General features: G+C 35.1%; 2 protein-coding genes across 27 annotated transcripts in view; one reads left to right on the forward strand and one right to left on the reverse strand.

Annotated features, from left to right (window-relative positions):
* The window catches only part of FUBP1 (far upstream element binding protein 1), a 33,376-nt gene extending 12,506 nt beyond the window's left edge, over positions 1-20,870 (forward strand). For 4 of the 21 annotated variants that reach the window (XM_019413888.2, XM_053893515.1, XM_053893533.1 and 1 more), the window contains 8 exons: positions 635-795; positions 4,117-4,268; positions 4,356-4,435; positions 7,515-7,652; positions 9,608-9,682; positions 15,466-15,525; positions 15,606-15,751; positions 15,995-16,128. In XM_019413888.2, coding sequence (XP_019269433.1) covers positions 635-795; positions 4,117-4,268; positions 4,356-4,435; positions 7,515-7,652; positions 9,608-9,682; positions 15,466-15,525; positions 15,606-15,751; positions 15,995-16,036 — 854 coding nt within the window. In that variant the 3' untranslated portion in view covers positions 16,037-16,128. The other 17 variants (XM_053893545.1, XM_053893551.1, XM_053893564.1 and 14 more) reach the window with 12 other exon arrangements.
* NEXN (nexilin F-actin binding protein) overlaps positions 18,873-25,145 on the reverse strand; it is a 53,712-nt gene continuing 47,439 nt past the window's right edge. For 4 of the 6 annotated variants that reach the window (XM_019413883.2, XM_019413878.2, XM_019413881.2 and 1 more), the window contains 3 exons: positions 22,717-22,902; positions 21,904-22,264; positions 18,873-21,812 (listed from right to left, as the gene is read on the reverse strand). In XM_019413883.2, coding sequence (XP_019269428.1) covers positions 21,799-21,812; positions 21,904-22,264; positions 22,717-22,902 — 561 coding nt within the window. In that variant the 3' untranslated portion in view covers positions 18,873-21,798. Of the gene's footprint in view, positions 22,265-22,716; positions 22,903-25,145 lie in introns of all 6 variants that reach the window. The other 2 variants (XM_019413879.2, XM_019413882.2) reach the window with 1 other exon arrangement.

Here is a 25,145-nt window from a genome sequence, read left to right on the forward strand (position 1 = left end):
TGTATTTTAAATAATGTCTTAATGTGTGGGTAAAAATGTTAACACATGACCTGATTTTTCTGGATGCTATTTCTCTTGTAAATCAGTAGCAAGGATTTTTCTTTGGCTCTATTTTATGTTGGTTTGTAACAAAAACATAAATGAGGGCCTTATATGCACATAAAAAGAATGGGATTTGAAAAACATTGGCTTCTAGAGGGTGGACCAATAGTTTATTAGTGTAAGAAACTTGTTTTGACCCAAAAAGTGGTTTGGATGTTTTTGTGCCATTTGCTTTTTCCTTACATCTTTTTAAAGTTTAGGACTTTTAATAAGTGTTACGTTACTTGTGAAAGCAATTTATTTGAACCAAATATTTTGATGAGTGACTTTTTGTTGTTGTTACAGTTGATATTAAGGTTAGGTACAGACATGCTAAGCTGTCGTGAAACTTGAATGTATTTTAGAAGCATGAGATGCTTTATACAATTTGATTTTAAGTGTAGAATAAGTGGAAAATTCTAACAATATTGGCAGATGGGATACTGCTCTAAACTTTTTTCTTAATGGCCCTTTTAGTTGTGGTCATTTTCTTTTAAAGAGTTCTTTTTGTATCCTTTGACTCTTTAGAAAAATTACTGTGTTTTGATTTTAGGAGGTGAAACCATAAAAAGCATAAGCCAACAGTCTGGTGCAAGAATAGAACTTCAGAGAAATCCTCCACCTAATGCAGATCCTAATATGAAATTATTTACAATCCGTGGCACTCCACAGCAAATAGACTATGCACGGCAACTTATAGAAGAAAAGATTGGTGTGAGTATGCTTTAAATTTCAATTTATAGGGGCACCTGGTTGGCTTAGTCAGTAAAGCATGTAAAGCATGCAACTCTTTATCCCCAGGTTGTGAGTTCAGGCCTCATGTTGGGTATAGAGCTTACTTAAAAAGTAAATCAGTAACTACGATATTTACATAGACCCTATTCAGATGTTTCTATAATTGCTATATAAAAAAATGCCAATTTCTAGTCTAAGATTGTAGGTTTCACCACAAAATGAACACATATAACAGGAAAGATTGTCCAGCAGTGACAAATAATTCAATTAAATACACATTTATAAGTATTTGGAACTTCGTGTGAGTAAATAATAGACTGCATTACTTGCAGATACAATGTAAGAGTTGGTGGGTGGGTTGTAGAATGTACTTGTAGGACATAGTTAACAGGAATTCAGTATTTATTAAGGGCTTAATGTACTCCACCCTGCTCAGGTAAATATGTATTAGATGAATCCCCCAGTTTAGAGTAGAAATTTACAAATCCATCTTAGATTGACAGTCATTTGGGGAGTTTTAAAGTGTATACTATTTGAATGCTTTCCACCTTTACACATGACAGACCGTTCTGATACACAAATTTGGAAACTTTTCCTTTAGATAAGTTTCCTGGTGGTAGTACAAAAAAAGTATAAAGAGTCTTGATTGTGCTTTCTTATAAGAGGAGGATGTAGTGTCTTAACTGTGTTCTTTTACTATAGGATGTAAGGGAGCATTTTGAATAATAATAATTAGAATCTCTTAGGAAAGTTCTCCCTGATGATTGCCATATTGTGGAAGGGATACAAAAGAAGTTAGATACTGTTTCTGTCTTCTGGGAAAGACAAAAATAGATGTATAAAAGACACTTACAGAATATCTTACCAGGGGTACCTGGCTGGTTCAGTCAGTAGAACATGTTACTCTTGATCTTAGGTTGTGAGTTTTGAGCCCCATGTTGGATATAGAGATGACTAAGAAATTAAAAGAAAATCTTATAAAAATATATACAAATGTAAGTTTTGTGGTATTAATAAGTGTAATTGTTGGGGCACCTGGGTGGCTCAGTCAGTTGGGCATCCTACTTAATCTCCACTTGGGTCTTGATCTGAGGGTCTTGGGTTTGAGCCCTGCATTTGGCTCAGTGCTGGGCATGAGGCCTACTTAAAAATACAGGTGTCTGGGTGGCTGAGTCACTTAAGTGGCTGACTTCTGATTTCAGCACAGGTCATGATCTCCAGGTTCATGAGATTGAACTCGCACTGTTAGCACAGAGCCTACTTGGGATTCTCATTCTCTCTCTGCCCCGCCCCCCCCCCCCCCCCCCACATGCTCACATGGGCTTTTATTTTCTCTCATTCTCTCAAATATACATTTAAAAAATTATTAAGTATAGGAGCACCTGAGTGGCTCAGTTAGGTGTCCTACATCAGCTCAGGTCACAATTTCATGGTTCACGAATTTGAGCCCCACGTTGGGCTCTGTGCTGATAGCTCAGAGCCTGGAGCCTGCTTCAGATCCTGTGTCTTCCTCTCTCTCTGCCCCTCCCCCACTCACGATCTGTGTCTCTCAAAAATAAACATTGAAAAAATTTTTAAATATAAGTGTAATTGAAAACATGAAGAAAATAATTATGTACCCAGTATTGGCAGAGGTTGATGCTAGAAAAATGAATTAACGTTTTGGATTTTACTATCCTTAGCATGCATGGATCAAGGTTTCTTCTGGATTGATGGGCAAACAAGATAGGTCCTAGAGAAGCAGTTTAGTTTGATAGTTAAGAGCATGGACTCTGGAATCAGGCTGTTAGGTTCAAAATACTCTGAATCATTTACTGTGTGACCTTGGAGAAAGCTGTTTATACTCGTTTGCCTCTTGTTTCTTTCTCTGAAAATAAGGATAATAATAGCTATTTTACAGGTTGTACAAATGATATGAGGTTTATGTCACTTAAAAGAGTGCCTTGTACATAACCCTATGAAAATGTTGCTACTTTTTGTAAGGGATTGGTTATGGATAATAGAAGTGAAGGATAATGAAAACAGATTTAAAGAGGTAAAGTAATAGAAGGAACTTGAAAAGTCATGGAGTTTAGGGCGCCTGGCTGGCTCAGTCAGTTAAGCGTCTGATTTCAACTCACATCATGATCTCACAGTTCGGGGGTTCGAGCCCTGCGTCAGGCTCTGTGCTGACAGCTCAAATTCTGAAGCCTGCTTCAGATTCTGTGTCTCCCTCTCTCTCTGCCTCTCCCCTACTCACGCTCTGTCTCTCTCAAAAATAAACGTTAAAATTTTTAAAATGACAAAGTTTAGCTTCATTATTTTGTAGTGAGGGAATAGACAACTAAATGTGATTTAAGCATTTTTCTTTAAAATGTCACATGATCAGTATTAACTTCATGAAAGCTAATTTGGATTATCAAAAGGAAAATCAACTAAGGATTATTAAGTGGTATGATATGAATATGAAGATAGGGTATTTAGAAACTAATGATAAAGGGGAAGAGAGGAATTTAAATTACTGATTTTAAATGGGGTTCCGGGGCACAAAGGTTATAAAGAGGAGTTTAGTTTTTTGAGTTACTAAAGTTACTAGTTGTTACTTTACATGATAAAGTACCCAGTAGTTCACAGTATAAAGCCTTAGCGATTTGGGGAATATATTGTCAAGGTGGTTGTCTGATTGTTAGGAAAGTAGATGCGGAATAGATGTAGAGAAAGAAAAGTTAGAGAAAACATGGTATTTGATACACTTCCATGATAAGATAATAAAGAAGTGTAGTAGAAGTAAGAATTATAAAAAAGAAAGGGAAATAATGGAAAAGGGAATTCGTCTGAAAGGAAGAGAATGGAAGGTAAAGGAGATGTTTCAGTTCTTTGCTGATGCTGTTGATTTTAATGAATTTTCAGGTCTTAATATTTAATATGATAGAGTTGAGTTTTTTCAGTATGGGCGCCTGGGTGGCTCAATCAGTTAAGCGTCTGAATTTGGCCCAGGTCATGATCTTGCAGTTCCCTGAGTTTGAGTTCCGATTTGGGCTCTGTGCTGATAGCTCAGAACTTGGAGCCTGTTTCAGATTCTGTGTGTGTGTGTGTGTGTGTGTGTGTGTGTGTGTGTGTCTCTCTCTCTGCCCCTCCCCTGCTTGCTCACACACTCTGTCTCTTAAAATAAGTAAACATTAAAAAAATTTAAAAATTTTTTGCAACATGAATGAGGAAATGAAGGAAAATCTAAAATATGTTGTTGGTGTTATTTGGCCTTTGAATTGTTAAGCCATTGCTGTTTTTCTGATTTTTTTGTACATCTCTGCTTTTTTACAGGGCCCAGTAAATCCTTTAGGGCCACCTGTACCCCATGGGCCCCATGGTGTCCCAGGCCCCCATGGGCCTCCTGGGCCTCCAGGGCCTGGAACTCCAATGGGACCATACAACCCTGCACCTTACAATCCAGGACCACCTGGCCCTGCTCCTCAGTAAGTACTGAGTTTGATTCTGGAGTTTTCCCCAAACATTCTAGCTTTTGGTAAATTGTGTTTTTATATTGATTTCTATCTTTTCAGTGGACCTCCAGCTCCTTATGCCCCCCAGGGGTGGGGAAATGCATATCCACACTGGCAGCAGCAGGCCCCTCCTGATCCAGGTAAAAGACATTTATCATTCATGTGTAATCTGTAGTTTTGTTTGCCTCTCCTGTTATATATACTCTTAAATTTTCTAGTGTCATTTCTACATTGTGTGCATTTTTCGCACTTGTTTCACTCTTTCAACAGGAGTCTTAGTTTCTGATTTTACCACAGTGTATGAGACTGAGTGAATATGATGTTTTCATGTAACTTTTTTCTACCTACGTTGACTTTCTCCTTTCAAAGTGATAAGAACAGAGTGCTAAAAGCCAGAAGCTATAGGAAGAAGTACAGTGTCTTAGTTTTAGATTCCAGTGCCATCAAATGTATGATGTGTTAATTGTGACATTGTCCATGAAAGAAGAGTGTACATTTATTTGTATAATTATGTGAGCATCTAATGGAGCATTTAATACTTAAATTTGAGAACTTGGTAGTTCTCAAATAAGATATGTAAGCTGTTTTAATCTTTTAATATTCCTTACGTAATTTCATACATTAGTAAAAATCAGGCCTCTGTTTAATGTCTGCATGTTAGAAATTAAAAATACGTTTAGTTAAATGTTTTCTCTGTTCCGATCTGGATTTTATATATATTACATCGTATTCTGTTATTGCATCTTCCACCCTCTAGTTTTCTTTCCATGATGGTCAAAGGGGCATTCATTGAAACCAATTAACATTTATTGATGATCCTTCTTTCTCACCTACTACCTATCTTTTAGGCCTCTTTCACTGGAGTAGTTTCAAGGAAGGTACTGAATTATGGATTCCTTTCCACACTAGTGTATTTATTTCTTGAAAGAACCTAAATAATTGATTTAAATGAAATTGTTTTAGTGAATTTTATTAAAACATTGTTATTTAAATGTGGCCCTATATTTGTAACATACTTTAATTTCCTAGGAAGTGTGCTCTTTGAAATATGGTTACACATGACAGTAACCAAATAACCACAACTTTCATTCAAGAAACAACTTGAGTGTGCTAAGATGTGGGTACGCAAAGATTAGTTTACATTCTGCAGCAGAAAAGTACACTCCCAAGTGTTAGCAATGCTATTATAGGTGGACTTACAGAAGGGTCAAATATAAGTTAGTGTATAATAGCTTAAACATCTTTATTAGGTATTTTTTTCTTCATTTTTATCTTAGTGCACACGAATAGGGAAGGGGCGGAGGGAGAGAAAGAATCCCAAGCAAGCTTCTTACCCTGCACAGAGCCCATAGCAGGGCCTGATGCCATGACTTTGGGATCATGACCTGAGCCAAAGTCAAGCATCGGATACTCAACCGACTGAGCCTAGTTGTCCCTAAATGTCTTTAAAGAAAGAAAAGATTTTTCCTTCCCTCTTATAAGTTAATTGGGATCGTGTGATTAAGCAGAGAAATCCGATAATTTAAGAGATTCAAGAGTTAGAGCAAGTTAAGGGGTGAATTTCTATTGGGGAACTTGGATCTGCAATATTGCACCATATGAGCCCTGTTCAGATCAGTAACGTGATTGAGAGAAATGATGGGAATAAGTAGTCTCTGTATCACAGTCTCATTTTTCCCTCTGGGAGTAGTAGTGAAGTCACCGCTGTAAGAATTGGTTGATGAATATGGTTTGTGACACTGTCTTTGGAAAAGAAGTAACCCATTAGCTAAGATGGCAGCTAGGGTTAGATATTGTTTATATTAGACTTCGCATTATGTAAAAACCACATAATTGATTTAGATGAAACTTATAGTCAGTTTAACATTTTTTCTTACCTATAAAATGGTAAATGAAACAATATCATGTTGAGTGAATAATTCTCCATATGTATTATATCTAACTGTAAGTCTGGTTTTGTTAATACAGTCTACACATTCAAGAGTACAAGTATTGCCTTTCAAAGTCTGTTTTATCTCAGTTTCTCTAGCCAGAGATGGTGTCAAGTGAAATATTTGTATTAGTACACAGGTAATCCAACTTAGAAAAGCAATACATTTTTTACTTGGAAGATGTGGAGGGTAGATAATGCCTTACAATTGTATTACCTTAAAAATTGTATCACTCTAGAAATCCCTGCTCCTTTTTCCTCAAACTTCACTAAACTTTATTAAGCAGCTGAGACTCGCTGCCCACATGGGATAAAGGATAAACAGATTTCATATAGATACAGGCTCTGCCTAAGGAAATTACATTCTTCTTGGTGATATAAACTAATAAAGATATACTGTAGTGTCACATGATGTATTCTTGGTATAAAGGACAGAATCAAGAAGAGGATTTCTTTTTCTAAGAGGTCTCAAACTGTGATTGCATGAGTTGGTTTTTATGGAGGATGAATGAGGAGTGCAAGTCCAGAGAAAGCATAACAAGGTCTGAGGCCAGATAATGAGCATTGCAACTTCTGAAAAGTACAAGCAATTTACTGTGACCAGAACTTGAGTGTTAGAAAAATACTGACAAAAGAGGGGAAGATGAGGCTGGAATGGAAAGGATAAGCCAGAGGGTCAGATCATGAAAGATATTGGGTGATAATGTTGCACTTAAAAGCTTTTGACAGCCCTGAGGTCTCTGGAATGAAAAATTTCAAGTAGGGCAGTGACATCAAGTGTATGATTTAGGATAATTACTGTGAAATATGATGAGGTGAAATATGACTGTTTAAGATTCTTAAAGAATGCAGGACTTTAAGACAGGACAAAACTCAGTTTTAAAATAATTGTTTCTTGTACAGATAGTTCCTAGAAATCCTTTCCTTTAGTCATCTACCACGTAGAACTGCTGTGCTTGAGGCAAAACTAGGTTAAAAAAAAAGGTACAGAATGTTGTAAGGCAAATTGGATTTGAAAGCAAAAGATCTTTATTCCTATTACGATTCTGCCACTCAACTAGTTTTCTAAGAATTAGGTCACTTAATTTCTGTACCTCACTTTACTGAAATTAAAGGAAATAATGACAATTAAAATAAGAATTTAAAACTTCCCATTTACTGTTTTTGATCTCCAGTTAATTTTGGGGTCTCTTTCTTTGCCAAAGAGGGTGTGAGAGAGAGTGTGTGTGTGTGAGAGAGCGAGAGATTATGGACTTTAGATGCAAACCTTGAATTTGTGTTTATTCTAGCTAAGGCAGGAACAGATCCAAATTCAGCAGCTTGGGCTGCCTACTATGCTCACTATTATCAACAGCAAGCACAGCCACCACCTGCAGCTCCTGCCGGTGCACCAACTACAACCCAAACCAATGGACAAGGTAACTATGGTAACTAAAACATTTATTTTGTATGTAGAAATAGAAACTTATGTTTGGAATTCTGTATGAAGTACATCAGTGTATAACACCTAAAAATTTTCCATATTTCATTATAGCTTCAGTGAGCAGATTTCCCTTATTAAAAATAAGTTTGAAATAGTTTAAAATAATTGCATCTTACATAAAAGTTTAAGTTGTAAGATAACATTATAGAACACCCAGATAACCTACCTGTCAATATTTTATCTCCCATCTCCCACTTGTCCCATTATTCTGTCATATGTGTCCATATCCATTACCAGTAATCTTTCAGAACCATTTAAGACCAAGCTGTGCACATGATGTCCCAGTACCCTTAAATACCCTTTTGTATTAACTCCAATAATACATGACCATCATACAGTCCTCTAAAACATTAAGTCAGCATTGATACATCATTACTGTCCTGATGCAGAGCCCTTACTCCGATTTCACCATTTATCCTATCAGTTTCTCTATTCTGATCTAGGATCCCATCTGGTAAAAAAAAAAAAAAAGCACAGACCTTTTGTCTTATGCGATGACTATCAAATTAGCATAGGTCACCTGAGCCTTTTCTCAAAAAGATGAGGTCATGATCGTGAAGTCCTACTTGGTATGTGGCAGTACCTCAGAAATATTGCTATGTTCCTCTTAGTGCATTACATCAAGGGTCATATAATGTTGACCTGCTTCATCCCTGGTGATGGAACCATAGTCGCTTGGTCATGTTGGTGTCTGCCAGGTTTCTATACCATAAAATTACCATTTTTCTCTTTGAAATTAACAAATACTTTTTGGGGGAATTATACTGAGTTCATAAGACTATTCTGTTCCTTCCTGAACTTCTGCCCATTGGCCTTAGCCTTCTTTGATAACATGTGCCTGATTCAGCTACAGCCATGATGGTAGTTTCTGTTTGCATCATTCTGCGTGTATTAGTTGGTATTATAAGGAAGAAGTTTTCTTCTATTTCTTTATATCAGTATGGACTCCTGTGTTATTCAACATGTATTTTAAACTATCTTTACTATTTTGATTATCAGATTGCCCTAACTTTGGTCATTCAGGAGTACCTTTGAGATGGTTCCTGTATCCTTTTGACATGTCTGTCATTCTTTTTTAACTTTTTTTAAATGTGTGTGTTTATTTTTGAGAGGGGTGGGGAGGGAGAAGATCTGAAGCAGTCTCTGCCAACAGCAGCAAGCCCGATGTGGGGCTTGAACTCATGAACCGTGAGATCATGACCTGAGTCAAAGTCAGATGCTTAACCAACTGAGGCACCCTGACATGTTTGTCATTTTTTAAGCATGTCTTTACTTTCCTGCCCAAAAGATGCTTATTTTGTGCTTTCTGGGCTCAAGCCCTAAAATCAGCTATTTTTCTAAGTAGCCCTGATTTCCTTTTAGCAGATGATGGTATTTGAGAAATCAAAAACTCCGTGTGTTCATTTCTACCATGGTGATATGGAACCTAGGAAATTTATATACATGTATGCCTATGAGTTCATATATGAAACATTAGTATCTATGTATATATTTCTCAAACCATTATACTGCCTGCAGAATTCTATTGTAACACATCAGAGTTCTTTCTGGCTTTTTCCCTTTCATTGCCTATAAATAGTGAATAACTTGGTATCCTCAGTGTATATCCTTACTTGACCAATGAATTTACTTACATGCTCAGTGTAACTCCTCTTCCCTGTGTATAAACAAACTTTCTCTGTTGAGGGCCTCTGTACCTCCTGTGTCCTGTGTTTTTGGCACCAGCAAGGATCCCACTACCACATAGCACCCTCCCTCCTGCCCCTCACTCCCTATGGCAGGCCACTCCTACTTTCTCCATTCAAGGAATAGAAGTAAAGGGCCAAGATTGTCTTTTGAAACTGTTAATCCTTTTTTTTTTTTTTTTTTTTTTTTTTTTTTAATAATGTTTTTCTTAAGGAGATCAGCAGAATCCAGCTCCAGCTGGACAGGTTGATTATACTAAGGCCTGGGAAGAGTATTACAAGAAAATGGGTATGTTCTACATTTCTTTTTTATACATTTAGTTAAATTGAATTTGAAACATTTAATAAATCTCACTAGAAGGATGAAGATTGTTATAAGACCATGTTTGCCTTATGTTTTTGTTACTTGCACTTTATTTTTAACTTTTAATATCTTGAAGGGAATATCGAATGTGTTCTTTTTTTTTTTTTTTTTTTTTTTTAATGTTTATATTTAAGAGAGAGAGTGTGGAAGCGAGGGAGGGGTAGAGAGAGAGAGAGACAGAATCTGAAGCAGGCTCCAGGCTCTGAACTGTCAGCACACAGCCTGACACTGAGCTCAAACTCACGAGCCGTGAGATCGTGACCTGAGCTGACGTCAGACGCTTAACCGACTGAGCCACCCAGGCACCCCTGAATACATTCTAAAATCACTGATTCTAAAAATACATAATTCTTAAAATTGTGGTTACATAACAAGGAAATCCTTTTGTTTCCAAATGCATTTGTCAGCCACAATAATTAAAACCAAAAGTTCCACTGTTGGCACATATGACCCTGAATATTACTTGTACTTTTGTCAAAGACAGTTACATGTATCAGTAGCCTGAATGGCATAGGTTAAATTCTAGAGAGCCAAGCAAAAATTGGTTGTGTGGTATTTTCTGCTGCACAGTAACTAGATAAGTAACCTACAAGGACATAGGATGTTAGTTACTTAAATAACATTTGCATATAGGAGAAAGGAAAAGTTGTACTCTAGAAAGGTCATTTCCATTCAGTAACTGTAGAACACATACTACATACCAAACAGTGATAGATGCTGAGAATGTGATTGTGAGGGTAAACAGGTAGGAGCCCCTGACCTTCTGGTTATTATATTCTCATGGAGGATACAATTGTTAATCAAGTGTTTTGCTAAATATATTACTACAAATTGTTACAAATGAAAACTGTACTTCTACTAACAGTTGAAATGTACAGCCACTAAGTGGTAGAACCACAATTTGAACTCCCAAGAGGGCCTAAACTCCAAGCCCATCTCCCAGATGTTTTTTTCTGGGACTATTTGGAACCTGATATTCATTTGACCCTTAACATAGGTTTGAATTTTATGGGTTTACTTATAAGTGGGTTTTTTTTTTTTACAGTATTATATAAATGAACTTTATGATTTTCTTCTTGTTTTTCTAGCTTACTTTATTGTAAAATACAGTATATAATACTCAAAATGTGTGTTAGTCCACTGTTTATGTTATCTGTAAGGCTTCTGGTTAAAGACTGTTAGTAGTTAAGCTTGTCCAAAGTCAAAAGTTGTATGTGGGTTTTCAACTCCACAGAGGTCTGTGCCCATTAACCCCTGAATTGTTCAAGGGTCAGCTGAACAGATAGTAGTTTTTGTTTTTAGAAGGTTATGGTGTCATTTGAAATTGACCCATGTATACTACAGCCACTTGTCACAAATGAAAGCCAAACAGATAAACTTGTCCATTCTTCCCAGGTATAGAATGAATGTATAGATGGTAGAATTTTATCATAGTATACAGTCTGTTTGAGATTTTCAACATAAACTTCAATGTTTCTTTGCCTGTGAGTGTTTTGTCGTCTTCACAGAAAGAAAATTTTCCAGAATGGTGATTATATTAAATTTTCTTTTGTGTAGGATACGTTTACTTCATGATAAGGATGTTTTATGCAGCTAATTTTCTATTTAAAGAAAGAAGAATTGTTTTTCCTGTTAGTATGACTTGCCATGCTACATTCCTGAGGCTAAAACAGATTATGTTTTTGTGACCCATTTTATCTCAGGCAGGTCTACAACAGCTAAAATTCTGCAAAAAAATACTTTTAAAAAACTTTAATCTCAAAGCAGTATACTCTAATTAGGGTGATCACATAATTTATTATCCTGACTGGGATATACTTTTGAGAATAACTGAGAATGCTATTAATAATCATCCCATGATAGTGGTCAGGACATATGGTCACTTTAACTTGTATGAAATAGTGTCACCATTGTAAAAATTTGAGCATGTTGCAATTAAAAGTCGCTGGGTCTGACTTATATTTTCACCATGGTTAATGTGCCAGAGATGTTCCCTATGTTAATATTAAAAATAAGTAAAAACAGGCCTGTTTGTGGACTTAGATAATTATTGGGGAATTGGTGAAACTTGTGTTTTATTATATTTTATCATTCATTTGCAGCACGTTGATAAATTTATGGTTTGGCTTTTCTACCTTTTATTTGCCCAGAGTGAGCAAGTGTGTTGAATGTAATCTGTGAGGTCTTAATACCATTCAGATTTTTTTTTCTCAGTTATGTGTTTTTCTGTAGCACTATAGTGATCAGCTGTTAATTTTTTTGAGCAAAAGATAAGTTGAATGATTATTTCACATATAAATCTTAAGGGAAATAATAATAAATTACCAGGTCTCTAATCCTGGCTAGCAAGTCAATTTATTTTGTCCTATAGAAGTTCTTTTTGCAAATGAGTTGTTGCTTAACTACCTTAATTTCTTCTGGGTGCATTACTTGCCAGATATTGAAGCATAAGACTAATATAATTCAGTTTTCAAGATTTTGTTTAAGTAATCTCTATGCCCATTGTGGGGCTTGAACTCACAACCCTGAGATCAAGAGTCATGTGCTCTACCAAGGCAGTTTTCAAGATTTGTAAATAAAAGGGAAGAAAGTAATAAGATATTAGGGAGATAAAAATTTTTATCTCCAAATCCAACTATCTTATTTGGAGAGGCCAAGTGGCAGAGCTAGGATTTTCTAGGACTCTGGACATCCCAGTTCCCAATCTAGTAACCTCTTTACCAAACTGGGCAGGCTGTCCCAGCTTCTGAAGCCAAATCTCAGCTTTGCCTGTTAAGGACAGAAAATATCCACTAACGTTATAAATGTGTCATTGTTTATAAGTAAGTAAATCTCTTAAAACAGGAGGGGGTTTTTTTGTTTTTTGTTTTTAATGTTTGTTTTTGAGTGAGAGAAAGAGCGAGACACAGAATCCGAAGCAGCTCTGAGCTGATAGCAGAGCCTGACACGGGGCTGGAACCCATGAGCTGTGAGATTGTGACCTGAGCCGGTCGGACACGTAACTGACTTAGCCACCCAGGAGCCTCAAGTTAAGTTTTTTAGTTAGTTTTGTTTTCTGAAACAGTTCTGAATTTCGTAGGATTAATATCAAGAGAATTTAGGAGAGAAATTCGCAAAGATGAGATTATAGAGGGTTAACAAAGGAAATTTTAAGTCTTACAAGGAATGGCAGTAAAGCTCGAAGAGTGGGTATTTTTGGAGCTAGAATGAGGAAACTTTTGTAATAAGTAAACAGATCAAACTGGATTTCAAAGTAGACAGGCAGTTCCCATTTGGAAGAGGGCAGGTGAAGGCATTTTTTGGAAAAGTTTGACTTAGAGAAAGGCTCTTACAATATTAAGTACTGATGTGGTGGACTCTGAGCCTTTGGCATATGGTACCTTAAGGGGAAAGGGTGTGTAGTGAGGAAAATGGTTGTGGGAAAGAGGCAGGTATATAGAGCGATAACTTGTAGTGACATCTATTCAAGCAGGTTTGGCCATTGGGCTGTTATGTGTGAACTCTAGGGCAAGTCTTACCTCTTGAATGAAATGAAAGTCAAACCTTACAAATGATGAATCTACATGTAAATGTTAAGTGATGTTCTAAAATATAAACTAAACAGGCATCACAATAGTTCTTGAACTAAGAAGGATAAAGGGAGCAAGCTAAAGTACATTTCTAAAGGGGGCAGAGAGGCACAAGAGGCTAGGGGAGAGCCAAGTAAGTCCTAAGCAGATAGGAAGAGTTATTTTCCAGCAGGGCAAAACTTGCCCCTCATGTTGGAGGAGTGAGATGACTTTTTCTTTGGACACCTTCAAGATTGGAATGTGAGGTGTTTACGACTTACCAAGTGCTTGATTTTCTTACAGTCTGACATGTTTACCCTTCACTTTCCACAGAAATATTTGAAATGGGAGAGTAGGTAACATTTGAATTGGATCAATTTTCTTAATGTGTCTCTGTTTCTACCATCTTATATTGTAATTTTGCCTCTAAAATGAGTATCTCTTAACAATGATGTTCAGTTCCTTTTTGTAAACCTGAAGTAGAAATTGTTGCTGTCTTAACCAAGTTTGGCCTCAAGTCAGCAGGTTTTCAAGTGTACAACTTGTAAGAGACATTGTGTGGTTTTATTACTTTTGATACCCTGGGATATTTGGCAGTTGTCTAAATACTGAAACCTATTTCAGATTTGTTTAAATTGTGTCTCCTTATTGGATCAGTATGTTAAACTCACTTCCTCTTTGAAAAGAATTCTGGAAAACAAAACTAAGAATTTTGTTTATATTACATGGGATTTCTCTGTTGCCTATAGAAGGGGGGTTTTTTCTTGGATTTTTAAAGTTACTCATAAAAGTTAAAATTCTATTCACTGAGTTGCTTTTAATTCTTCAATTTTGTGATTGATGGTGATAGCCTATTTTCAGCAACTATACAGAGTTCAGCTATACAAAGTTGGCAACATCCAACAAACATAAAAAACAACTTTCCCTGTGTCTGTTCTCTAGAGTATTTTTTATCTAGCCATAATAATTTCACCAGGCAAGGTAATAAGCTATATAAAATTCTGCTCAAAAAAGGGAGCTCAATAGGAAAACACATGTTCTTCCTCCCCAACTTTTTATTTTATAAATTTTTATACCTTGATAAAATCAGAAAAATCATACAGTGAACACCCATATTTATATTTTCTATTCAAATTCTACATTTTTAAAAAGTTTATCATATGTAATTTGTGTGTGTGTATATATGTATTTTTTGTGCCTGAGCCTTTAAAAAGTAGGTTGCACACTGTTGTAAATAAATTATTTAGTAATATCAACATATAGACCATATTTTCTTTGGTTGTCAGAAAAATGTCTCTTGTGGCTGTGTGTATGTTGTCTTTATTTTAATCCAGAGCCCATTTAAGTTTTGTGCGTTGGATTTGGTTAATTCTCTTTAGTCTCTTAATTACCCTGCTTAAAAAATACCTGCTCATGAAAGCTGTTGAGTTTTTGTGTTTCATTGATCTTGTTCCTTCGAGTGTCTTTGGTAATTGTTCTTTATGTTCTTTGTCATGTTACTTTTAATAAAATTGTATTGTGGTTTGAACATATATTAAAATTTTAAACATCTTATTATTAAAGAGTATTTTGATGGTTAGTCTTCGTACACATAATTTATAGGTCACAAATCAGGAAACAAAGATCTTGACTGTATCTTAAAATAATGAAGTCTTTAATAGATTTCACATGGGTTTTTTGTTTTTCAAAAATGTTCTTTTCCTCCATCAAAGATTTACATTTTATTTAAAACCTGTAGTGTAACATCCAAATGAATAAGACAAGAAAAAATAGTGGTCTCCCCCCTCCCCACACCCAGCATCACCATCAGGGAACCATAGATTGTTTACTTGAAATACTTGCCAAACTCAGTTTAGAACATTAATATTTATAAATTCTGTAATTGAATCCAGATTATGCCTAAATCATTGCCTTTCTTGTTAAAACTATGTGGATGGTTTTGATTTCGCTTTTTATTAATAGTAATGCTTTAGAACTAAAAGTTACGATTAATATAAGGCAAAAAGAAACAGCATTCTGATTTCTTTAATTACAGAGTAGTTTTCTGACACTAATGAATAAGATAAAACAGGAGCAATTCTGACCCTCTGTGCTTGTCTTTGTAACCTGTACTTAACAGTGGATATAATTTTGTATTAAAATTTAGGGGGTTTTTTTTAGGTCAACAAGGGCAGACACAAGATTATTCAAAAGCTTGGGAGGAATATTACAAGAAGCAAGGTATTGTTTTTATTAGAAATGAGATTCTTTTGGGCTTTTAATTGTGGTTACAGCAACAAAGTTGTTCTGTTTTCTCAAAGGTCAAGCGGTTCCTGCTCCTACTGGTGCTCCACCAGGTGGTCAGCCAGATTATAGTGCAGCCTGGGCTGAGTACTATAGACAACAAGCAGCCTACTATGCCCAGACAAGTCCCCAGGGAATGCCACAGCATCCTCCAGCACCTCAGGTATACTAAACTTGCTAATGTGTTGATTTCTACTCCAATCATGTTTTCTGCATGTTTACTGTTTTGTCTGTTTGGGATTATGTTTGCCTTTTAAATTTTTATCTGGCATAGCATAACTAAATGAAGTACTGTGATGTATTGTTTGGGTTTTTTTGTTTGTTTTTTTTATAATGCTTTCTGGCATCTGAGTGCTGAGTATTTCTACAGTGCCTCTGATTTTAAAAATAAATTTTTTTCCCCCAGGGATTTGCAAATCATGCAAGAAGCCACCACCATTTATATTAACCAGTTTTTCTTTCTTAAAGGATTCACTCCTGAGTTAGCTCCATTTAAAGGATTTTCTTTAACTTTTTGTGTATTTCTTATGTATCTCTTCTGCACAGGGCCAATAATAAGAAGTGGACAATACAGTATTTGCTTCATTGTGTGGGGGAAAAAAACCTTTGTTAAATATATGGATGCAGACGACTTGATGAAGATCTTAATTTTGATTTTGGTTTAAAATAGTGTTTTTTTTTTTTTTTTTTTGAAAATGTACAAAATATCTATCACTACTGATAGGAGGTTAATATTTCTGTGTAGAAATGAAAATTGGTTTGTTTTTAGTATTTAGTGTAGATGTACACATTCCAGCAAATGTATTTGCAACTATTATGTGGTCAATGCTTTGTGATATAAATGTACTTTTTCAATGTATACTTTCACTTTTAAAATGCCTGTTTTGTGCTTTACAATAAATGATATGAAACCTCCTGTGTCGGTAAGTTGGATATGTGGGTATTTAAAGGATTCATAATTTCTTAGCAATGATAAATTAAGATACATATACACAAAATATAAGCTTTCCCCATGAAATATTAATTGAGTTTTTAAACACTGGCATGTTTTTTCCCCCTTGCAGTATAGTAGTAGATTGGAGGATCTTTTCCATTTATTGTATTTGGCTGTTTCAGCACAAGTAATCCTGATATCTTCATTTTTTTTTCCTTCTGTTTGATTCAAAACTGCATGTGTGTACAGTGATCTTTTGGCATACTTCCATTGCATTAACAGTGAAATTTCCTTTTATACATGACCACTGTTTCAGATCTGTACTGCTGCTATAACAGTTAACCTTTCTGTTCTTAATTTGATAATTACTTCGATTTCCAAGACTGTTTCAGCATAACTAATTTTAAACAGTTTTCGGATAGTGAATATGAGTAGTTGAATAAGAAGTTTTTTCATGTAAAGAAACTTTCAATGTATACAATATTAGTGTGTTTCTTTTTAAATTTAGGGTAGAAAAGTAAATAGTATGCAAAAAGTATAGCTACAGTGCATCTGCCATTGAAACATTATTGGGGTATGGAAATGTTCAAGCTTTTTTCTTTTTTTTTCTTTTTGCAGTATAGTTAAGCCTTGTTTTGTAAATGCACAAGTCCAATCATTGAATCAACTTAATTTTTTATGTACTTGAAATCACTTTATTACCCTATAACACTCATGCTGAAGTTCTGATATTTTGTTGAAATCCATTGTTTTACTCTTTGCATATTTGTTGGCTCTTTGCATATTAATATATTAGACTACATGCAAATACAGTCTGTCTTGCCATTGTCTGTTGAAGTGCAGGTTTGATCCAGCCAGTATAGAACTAGCTCTGTAGGGGTGAGGAGGACTGTGCTGTGTATCATCCTTGATTGTGTTCCTTCAAGGAGCATTGCACTGTAAGTACATCAGAATGACAAATTGATGAACTGCAACAGTATCTTTTTGTCAATGTTCCACATAATGTAAATGCCATACTTTGTGTGAATATTATGTTGGAATACAGTGCTGATATCTTGGAAAACCATAACTGCTTCTTAATTTAACATAGAATAATACATAGGTCTGTATTTTTTTTTTAAGTGAGCTTAATGGGTAAGTATTTTTGATGTGCTTTAGCTATAGCTAAAGAAAACTGATCATTAAAATTGAATAGTATTACTCATTGGTGCTCCTAAAATATATTGCTTTTCAGTGTACAGTATGCATATCTTCTATATTAATATGAAAGACTTGAAATGTGTCAGACAGAAGTGGTTTTCAGTTTGCAAATATTAAGCAATGTAGCAGTTTTAACACCATTTCATAAATATATATATATGTATGTATATATATATATATTCTTTTCATTGGTGGGGAGCACCAGTTCTGAATATACTATAAAGGAAGATGTACAAGGACATAAATGTTGAGATTACTTATAGGGTAGAAAATAGCAGTTCATTTCATTATAGATATTTGAAATGTTTTTGATTGTTTTATAGAACCTGGAGTGACTTCCCTTGCCCTTATTTAGATATGGATATATAGTTCTAGTTTGAAGTTTAATAGTTAAGGAGTTAGTTATGTGTTACCTTTAAGAGTAGGGTTATTGACATGAACAATTTCAGTATTTTGCATGATACTGTTTTATAGATGACCTTTTAGGAAAGTGGTGCATTTATTGATTAAACTGAAGAAATAGCTCAGTTGGATTCAATATCATAACTCACAAATTGGAGGCTGTTGATTTTGATTCATTTAAGGTTTAAAATCTTTATTAATTGCAAACAGTGCAATTATTTATACTTCACAGTGCCTTCCCAGACCTTCCACCTTAGGTTCTGCTGCAAAAAGCAACAGGTAAGCACAACCTAAGGACATATATAAATAAATATTTCAGTACATTAATGTTGTCCCTGTGAGGTTTTTGTGGTTGTGTATTCAAAAGCAATCTGCTACTGCTTCCCCAAAATGTATTTTGTTATTTATGCTACCATTTCAGTGGAAAGTCTGTAAGTTGTTCAAACAACTGTTTACATTTCTGGGTAATGTTTTTTATTTTAATTTTTTTATTAAAACAAGAAAAAAGAAATGATGAGTAGATTGCTGCTATAATTGAACTACATCCAAACTTTTTGTAATCTTTTCCCAACTACAGAAGAATTGTTAAGAAAGGGCAGTTAACATAGTTTTCGAGATTTAGGAAATCACTTGGTTAGAAACTTCAACAGCCTTCACAAGCTTTTTATGATTGACAGGTTGACAGGACATTTTCTTTCTTTGCCCTCCAAAGCTATATGGAGTTTATTTTTTTCTTATTCTTGAAGTATAACAATTCAGTAAGGACATTATGGGTCAGAATTTTATTACGAAGTTTTTTTTTTTTAAGACAATTCAGTTTTCGTAACATACACTGAAAAAGGAAAATATAAGGAATACTGGCAGTATGTTTTGATAAGGCATGTGCATCAGTGAAATGTTAACTGTATAGCAAATAACCTTTCATAATCTGTATAGCAACCAATATTTTTCTGATTTATAATACTTTAATAATTGACGTTGCATTTTACTTTTTTTGCCAGTTTAAAATGTTTGTGTTCTTATAGATGATTTTAACTGGTACATATTTTGAGTTAAGATGAATGTATTAAAGCAGCATCCTATCAGTTTTGTTTATTCAGTTTCTAAAATGTGCTGATCCTTTTAAAACTCCTGCTTATCTCTACAACAAAGAAAAATATTCAAAAATACTGCCTTCATTTTCACACACAGTGCTGAAGATGCTGCAAGCACCAAATCATAGCTCATAAAATCAGGTCCTGAGATAGTTACCCATAAAGAGGAATCCTTTGAGTGTATGCCATTGGTGAGCCGATGAGCATGGACCATAGAAGGGCTCAATGTAGAAGGTAAAATTGGCAAATCATAATTGAGAAATATGAAATGTATTCCCATACATTGGTATAGGGTGTAATGTACCTGCTTTTGATCACTTTTCATTTTAAAGTGCTATTTGCTTGATCTTAAATGTTCCATGAACTGTTAAATTTTGTAAGTTGTGTAGTTACTGCACCACATTTATGTGTGTGTGTGTATTGTTTTAATAGTCAATGATAGGTATGTTAAGACATAATATAAAGGAGATCTTTGAACCTTAAGGAGCCTTTCAACTTTTGGTTAGCTGTAGTTTGCATTTTTATAAAATAATAGATGAATGCTTATAGATATTGGGGCATTGTTTCTATCTCAAGAGTTTTTTTTAACTCATTACCATAAGCCTTCACTGATAACTGCATTTTTAAAATGGCGCTAATCTTAACCTTGAAATAAATGGAAAGCAGAAAAGGTGAGCCAGTTGACTTGAATGCAATGGATGTTAGGAGTGGTAGAAACAATGTTTAGATTGAAATTGAACTGATTTATTTTATTTAGCACTTAAAAACTTGACAATGTGTTTAAGATATTTTAGTGTGGTGATACTTAGAATTCTAATGGGTTTGATGTTTCTTTTAGAAATGAAAAGTATACTTTTATTTTTAATTAACAAAAATGGTTTTAATACTAAAACTAGTGATTTAATACTAGTTGTTTATAAACATTGTAAAATATTTCCTTAGCCAAATACCTTGGTAGTTAATTCAAAAGGGTGGGTTTGGGTAGGAGTAGCAGAGTAAACTTAAGCGGGAAATAGGAATATATGCAGAAGTGATTACGTTTGAGTGCTCTGCCAGGAGAACCAGTTCTACCTGTGAACATCTGTTGTCTAGAGTAAGGATGTAGAAATTATCAATGAGGATGTCTTTTTATTTTCTGAAAATTCTGCCTCATTTTAAAATGTATTTTAACAGTACCTAAAGATAATTTTGACTCTGAAAATAACCTTTATTTTTTGTTTAGTCACTTGAGTTATCTTGCCACAGTATAAACTTCTGAGGGATTTAAATTGGTGCTTTTAAAAAAGAAGCAAATAAATCCCAAGGTTTTATTTTCTTCAGTGATAGCCCTATAGAAACTCATAAATGTATTTGCGCATATATATATATATTTTTTCTTATGCATGCTCGATGCATTTTCGTCCTGAGAAAAGTGTTCTCTACAGAAACTACCCGTGTGTAAAAAGAAGATTGGCTTAAAATGGCTACTGTGATGGGAACAGTGTCTTAGGGAGATGCAGCTTGGACTTGAGGTAAATTGAATACTTTACAAACTGTGGTTTAGAGTTTGCTTTAATGACATTGTATGTAAAAGGGCACGATTGCTGTAATTTTGTATTGATTATGGTTTCCTCAATAAAAAAATAATAAATGTACATTGATGAATATTATAAGGGAGTGTTTTGTTTCTTTTGTAAAATATTGAAAAGACTTTATTTTAAATACACAAGTTATTTTATTATGGGTTTACATTGTAAAATAAAATTGTCTTCCAGAAAACTAAAATATAAAACAACTTGGTAATAGAACATGGTAATTAATTATTTACAAACTCATTTTAGACCAGATTTTAAAATTGAAGATTGTGCCTTTTTTTTCCCCCCCCTTAGACGTCAAAATCTTCAATTATGTTGAAAGTGTTTTCTCCTGCATGAACTACTGATACAAAGTTTTTTTACTAAAATATAATTTGTTCAGGCAAGGTCACAACGTAAATTTGCTTTAGAAGCTTGAATATAACACACCTTTGAATAGTACATGTTAATAGTCTCAACACTCAGAATTCTAGATAGGCAGTGGTTTCCATTAAATTTTCTCCTTAAAAGTCTTAACTTTTGTTGTTCTCCATGTTCCCCCTTTTCCCTCTGTGCTTCAGAAAGACTTTAAAACTACAACAAGAAAAATGACTATTAAGGAAAACTCAGTAGTTTCCAAATTATGAAGTCTCCATTAATTTTAGGTGTATAAATAGCTCATAAACATCATTTTTTCATGCAAAATAATGTTTTATTTGTGATCTTTAAAACGTAATTGCTATAAGCTTAGAATAATTGAGTAACTTTTCCACTCTACCCCATTAAATACACATTAACTTCACAATAGGGTGACGAATCTGGTGATGATTTGGATAGGAAGAAGGTATTCTTTAGATGAGCTTGTGTTTTGAAGACTGTTAGGAAAAGGAATAAAAAGTCAATATAGTGGCACTTCTGGTTTCCATTTTTGGCCCCGCCACAGAAAACATGGATGTAGTAAGAAATTCGGGGGGGGGGGGGGGTGGTGGGAGGGGGCAGAGAAAGTTCCAGGGAGAGGGAAGGGGAGCTAGTAGTCGTCAGCTAAAAAAGAGAAGAAGAAAAGTGATTTTTTAAAGGAAAAAAAAAATTTAAATACAATAAAAGTTCTAGATTAAAAATGATTAATTCTTACTTTCAATTGTAAGAATACAGGTACTAGCTGCAGAGCCTTTGTTGTTGACCGCTTTACACATATATTCTCCTTCATCTTCTGGGAAAGTTTCTGGTAAATAAAGGCAGTAAGTTTCTCCTCTTTCAATATATTGATAGTCTTCTCCATCTTGCAGTATTTCTCCTTCAAACCACCATGTAATTTCTGGCTTGGGTTCTCCTGTTACTTTAACAGTAAATCTAACTGGCTCACTGTCTACAACTGATGTGTTTTTTAGAGGCCTCTTGAACCATGGAGCTCCTGATCTCGTTTGCTCCTCATCTTCAATAGTGGAACCATTCATGATGCTACCACCTTCTTCTTCCTCCTCCTCTTCTCTTTTCTGTATTAAAATAGGTCCATTCAAGTTGGCATTTATAGTAGCATTTTTAGGACAATGCTTTAGTAATAGAATTTTATGGATAAAAGGGTTTTTTCTTCCCAAAGAACATGTAAATATGCTTACTACAATTATGTCCTTTATAAAACATTCCACTGACTTGAAAGCTATTAAAAATTACTTTAGGGCACCTGGGTGGCTCAGCCGTTAAGCATCTGACTTTGACTCAGGTCATGATCTCACAGTTCTTGAGTTTAGTCCCACATTGATTGAGTTTGAACCCCACTCCTCCCTCACTTTCTCTTCTCTCCCCTTCCCCCCACCTTGCCAGGCCCCTCGTGGGATTCTCTTTCTCATCCCCTCGCTGACTTGCGTCCTCCCAAAATTTTTTTTCCTAATCCCCCATAAAATTTCAAGAGCATCTTTGAAAAATAAAGGACATGTAAGCCTGGTACCTTTTGTAGTGCTGCATCAATTTCCTTTTGTTCAAACTGCATGCGTAGTAACTTTTGTTCTTCAATTCTTCTTTGTTCCTCTTCTTCTCTTGCCTTAGCCATTTGTTCAAATCTAGCTTTCATATTCACTTTATGAGTAAATGGAGCCTCACTTTTTTTTGCAGGCTTGACATCAACATCTTCTTCCTTTATGAAAGTGGGCCAAGAATAGTAATTGCATATTTTCTAGAAACCAACAAGAACTAAAGCAGTACTTCTGAAGATGTCATTTATGGACACAAAATAATCATACCATGTTTGGTTTAATTGTGCTATACTGCAGCCATGTAGATTTTCACTATCCCCTAATTTGAGAAAAATGAAAGTTTCATTTATGAAACACTCTTGACAATTAGAATCCTTTTCTCCCAGTGTAAAGCTACAATGTCATTGGAGTCCCAGGGTATTTGCTTAATCAATTCTTTGTGCTAGCTGATAGTACTGAATAACAGAAAAGGGTAGGGATGTTATACATTGTTAACAACTTAAAATACTTCTTGTCACAAGATTGTCCATCATTCTTCACTCTGCTATATAATAGAAAGTGCAATTTCCATTACTTCCCACTTTGTGATTTTCTTCCCCACCCTTCTTAGCTAGTAATTGTCTTTGAGATGAATTCCATCCAACAAAATTTATTGATGGTCAAATGACAGACAAGAGTGTTCACAGAATAAATGGAAGACAACTACTGAAAGAGGCATTGGCTGGAATGTGGGGGAAATTGTTGAAGTATATGGTTAGTCCTCTATATAGGGTGAGAGTTGGAAGCTATGGAAATAATTGAGTAATTTAAGAGCAGAGTTTCAATTGTTAAATAGTGTGAGTGTATACAACAATTTGGTGATGATGGGGTCACTGGTGGCCTTTGAGGGCAGTTTTAGTATAGTGGGTTGTAGGTACAGTTAATTCAGGGTTTCTAAAGTACTTTAGCTGTAGTGGACTCTTGGTTTCTAAACTACCTAGACTTTTATGTCTGGAAATCTCACCATTTATATTTCACAGTACTATGAAGACATTGCCTCAGTGTACCACAATCCAACTAAAGTTAGGAAATTTTGAAACAAGCTTTGAAGTAATTGCCTATGTAAGAAAAAATCTTGGTGTGTGGATGTTTTGCATCAGTTTGAGGTATTGTACTCCATTCCAATGAATGTAGAAGGAATTGGATAGTTTTTCTTGTTTTTTAGAATTAGATTTTTATTTAATGTTGGAAAATCCTAGAACATCAGACACAACCAAATAGCTAATGGGTAAATTCTAGTACTTCTGCCATTAATACCAGTGTTTCAGTTTGAAATGATAAACCTAATGCCTATTAATAAACACAATGCAGAACTACAGTTAATTGCTATTATGAATGATGTTGCTGTGGTTTTATTACAAAAAGGGCTAAAAGACATGTTAAACATTGGTTTGGTGCATTCTTAGGGTATTGATACCTACCACATGAATATTAAAGGAAACACAATTGGGTAGTGAACTTGAGATAAAGAGACGAGAAATGGTTTTGGAGTATGCCTTACTTGGAAAACTAGAAAGTCAAACACTATAAGTGATTTAAATGGGTGGTATGGATTAAGGCTACAAGGAGCTGTGGAATCTTGGATTAGGGGAGATTATATGGATGAGGTTACCTTGAAAGATGTTTGGAATACAAACAAGCCATGTTGAACACAGACATTTTTATTTTTTAATTAAAAAAATTTTTATAATGTTTATTCATTTTTGAAAGCAAGAGAAAGAGTGGGGGCAGGGGAGGTGGACACAGAATCCAAAGCAGGGTCTAGGCTCTGAGCTGTCAGCACAGAGCCTGATGCAGGGCTTAAACCCACAAATAGATAGATCATGACCTGAGCCAAAGGCAAACACTTCACTGAGCCACCCAGGTGCCCCTTTTTGAGAGAAAGCACAAGCAGGGGAGGGGCAGAGAGGGAGACACAAGTATTCAAAGCAGGCTCCAGGCTCTGAGCTGTCAGCGCGAGCTGTCAGTGCAACCTGTCCCAGGGCTTGAACTCCCTAACTGCAAGATCATAACCTGAGCGAGCCAAAGTCAGATAGTCAACCGACTGAGCTACCCAGGCACCCTGAACAGATTTTTCAAGGAGGAAACCAGATAATATTACCAGATAAGTGCAAAGGGAGTCCTATGCTGGAAGTTGATTGCACTCCATGGCAAAACTGCCAACAAGTTTTTAAAGGGTATCTCTGACCTTAATCTAGAGAGAAGATAGGAAGGATGTCAGCATCCTTCACAATCAGTGAGGATATCCTCAGGGATTCCAGGAAATCAGACATGTCTTAATCTGTCCTTTCATACAGAAGAGCCAGTAATAGCAATAAAACAGTTAAGTCATCTATCTCATTTTTAATCTTCCCTAAATATTTTG

Source organism: Panthera pardus, unplaced genomic scaffold (genome assembly GCF_024362965.1).
Source record: "Panthera pardus isolate Hobbes unplaced genomic scaffold, ASM2436296v1 HiC_scaffold_11, whole genome shotgun sequence".
Classification (NCBI taxonomy): domain Eukaryota; kingdom Metazoa; phylum Chordata; class Mammalia; order Carnivora; family Felidae; genus Panthera; species Panthera pardus.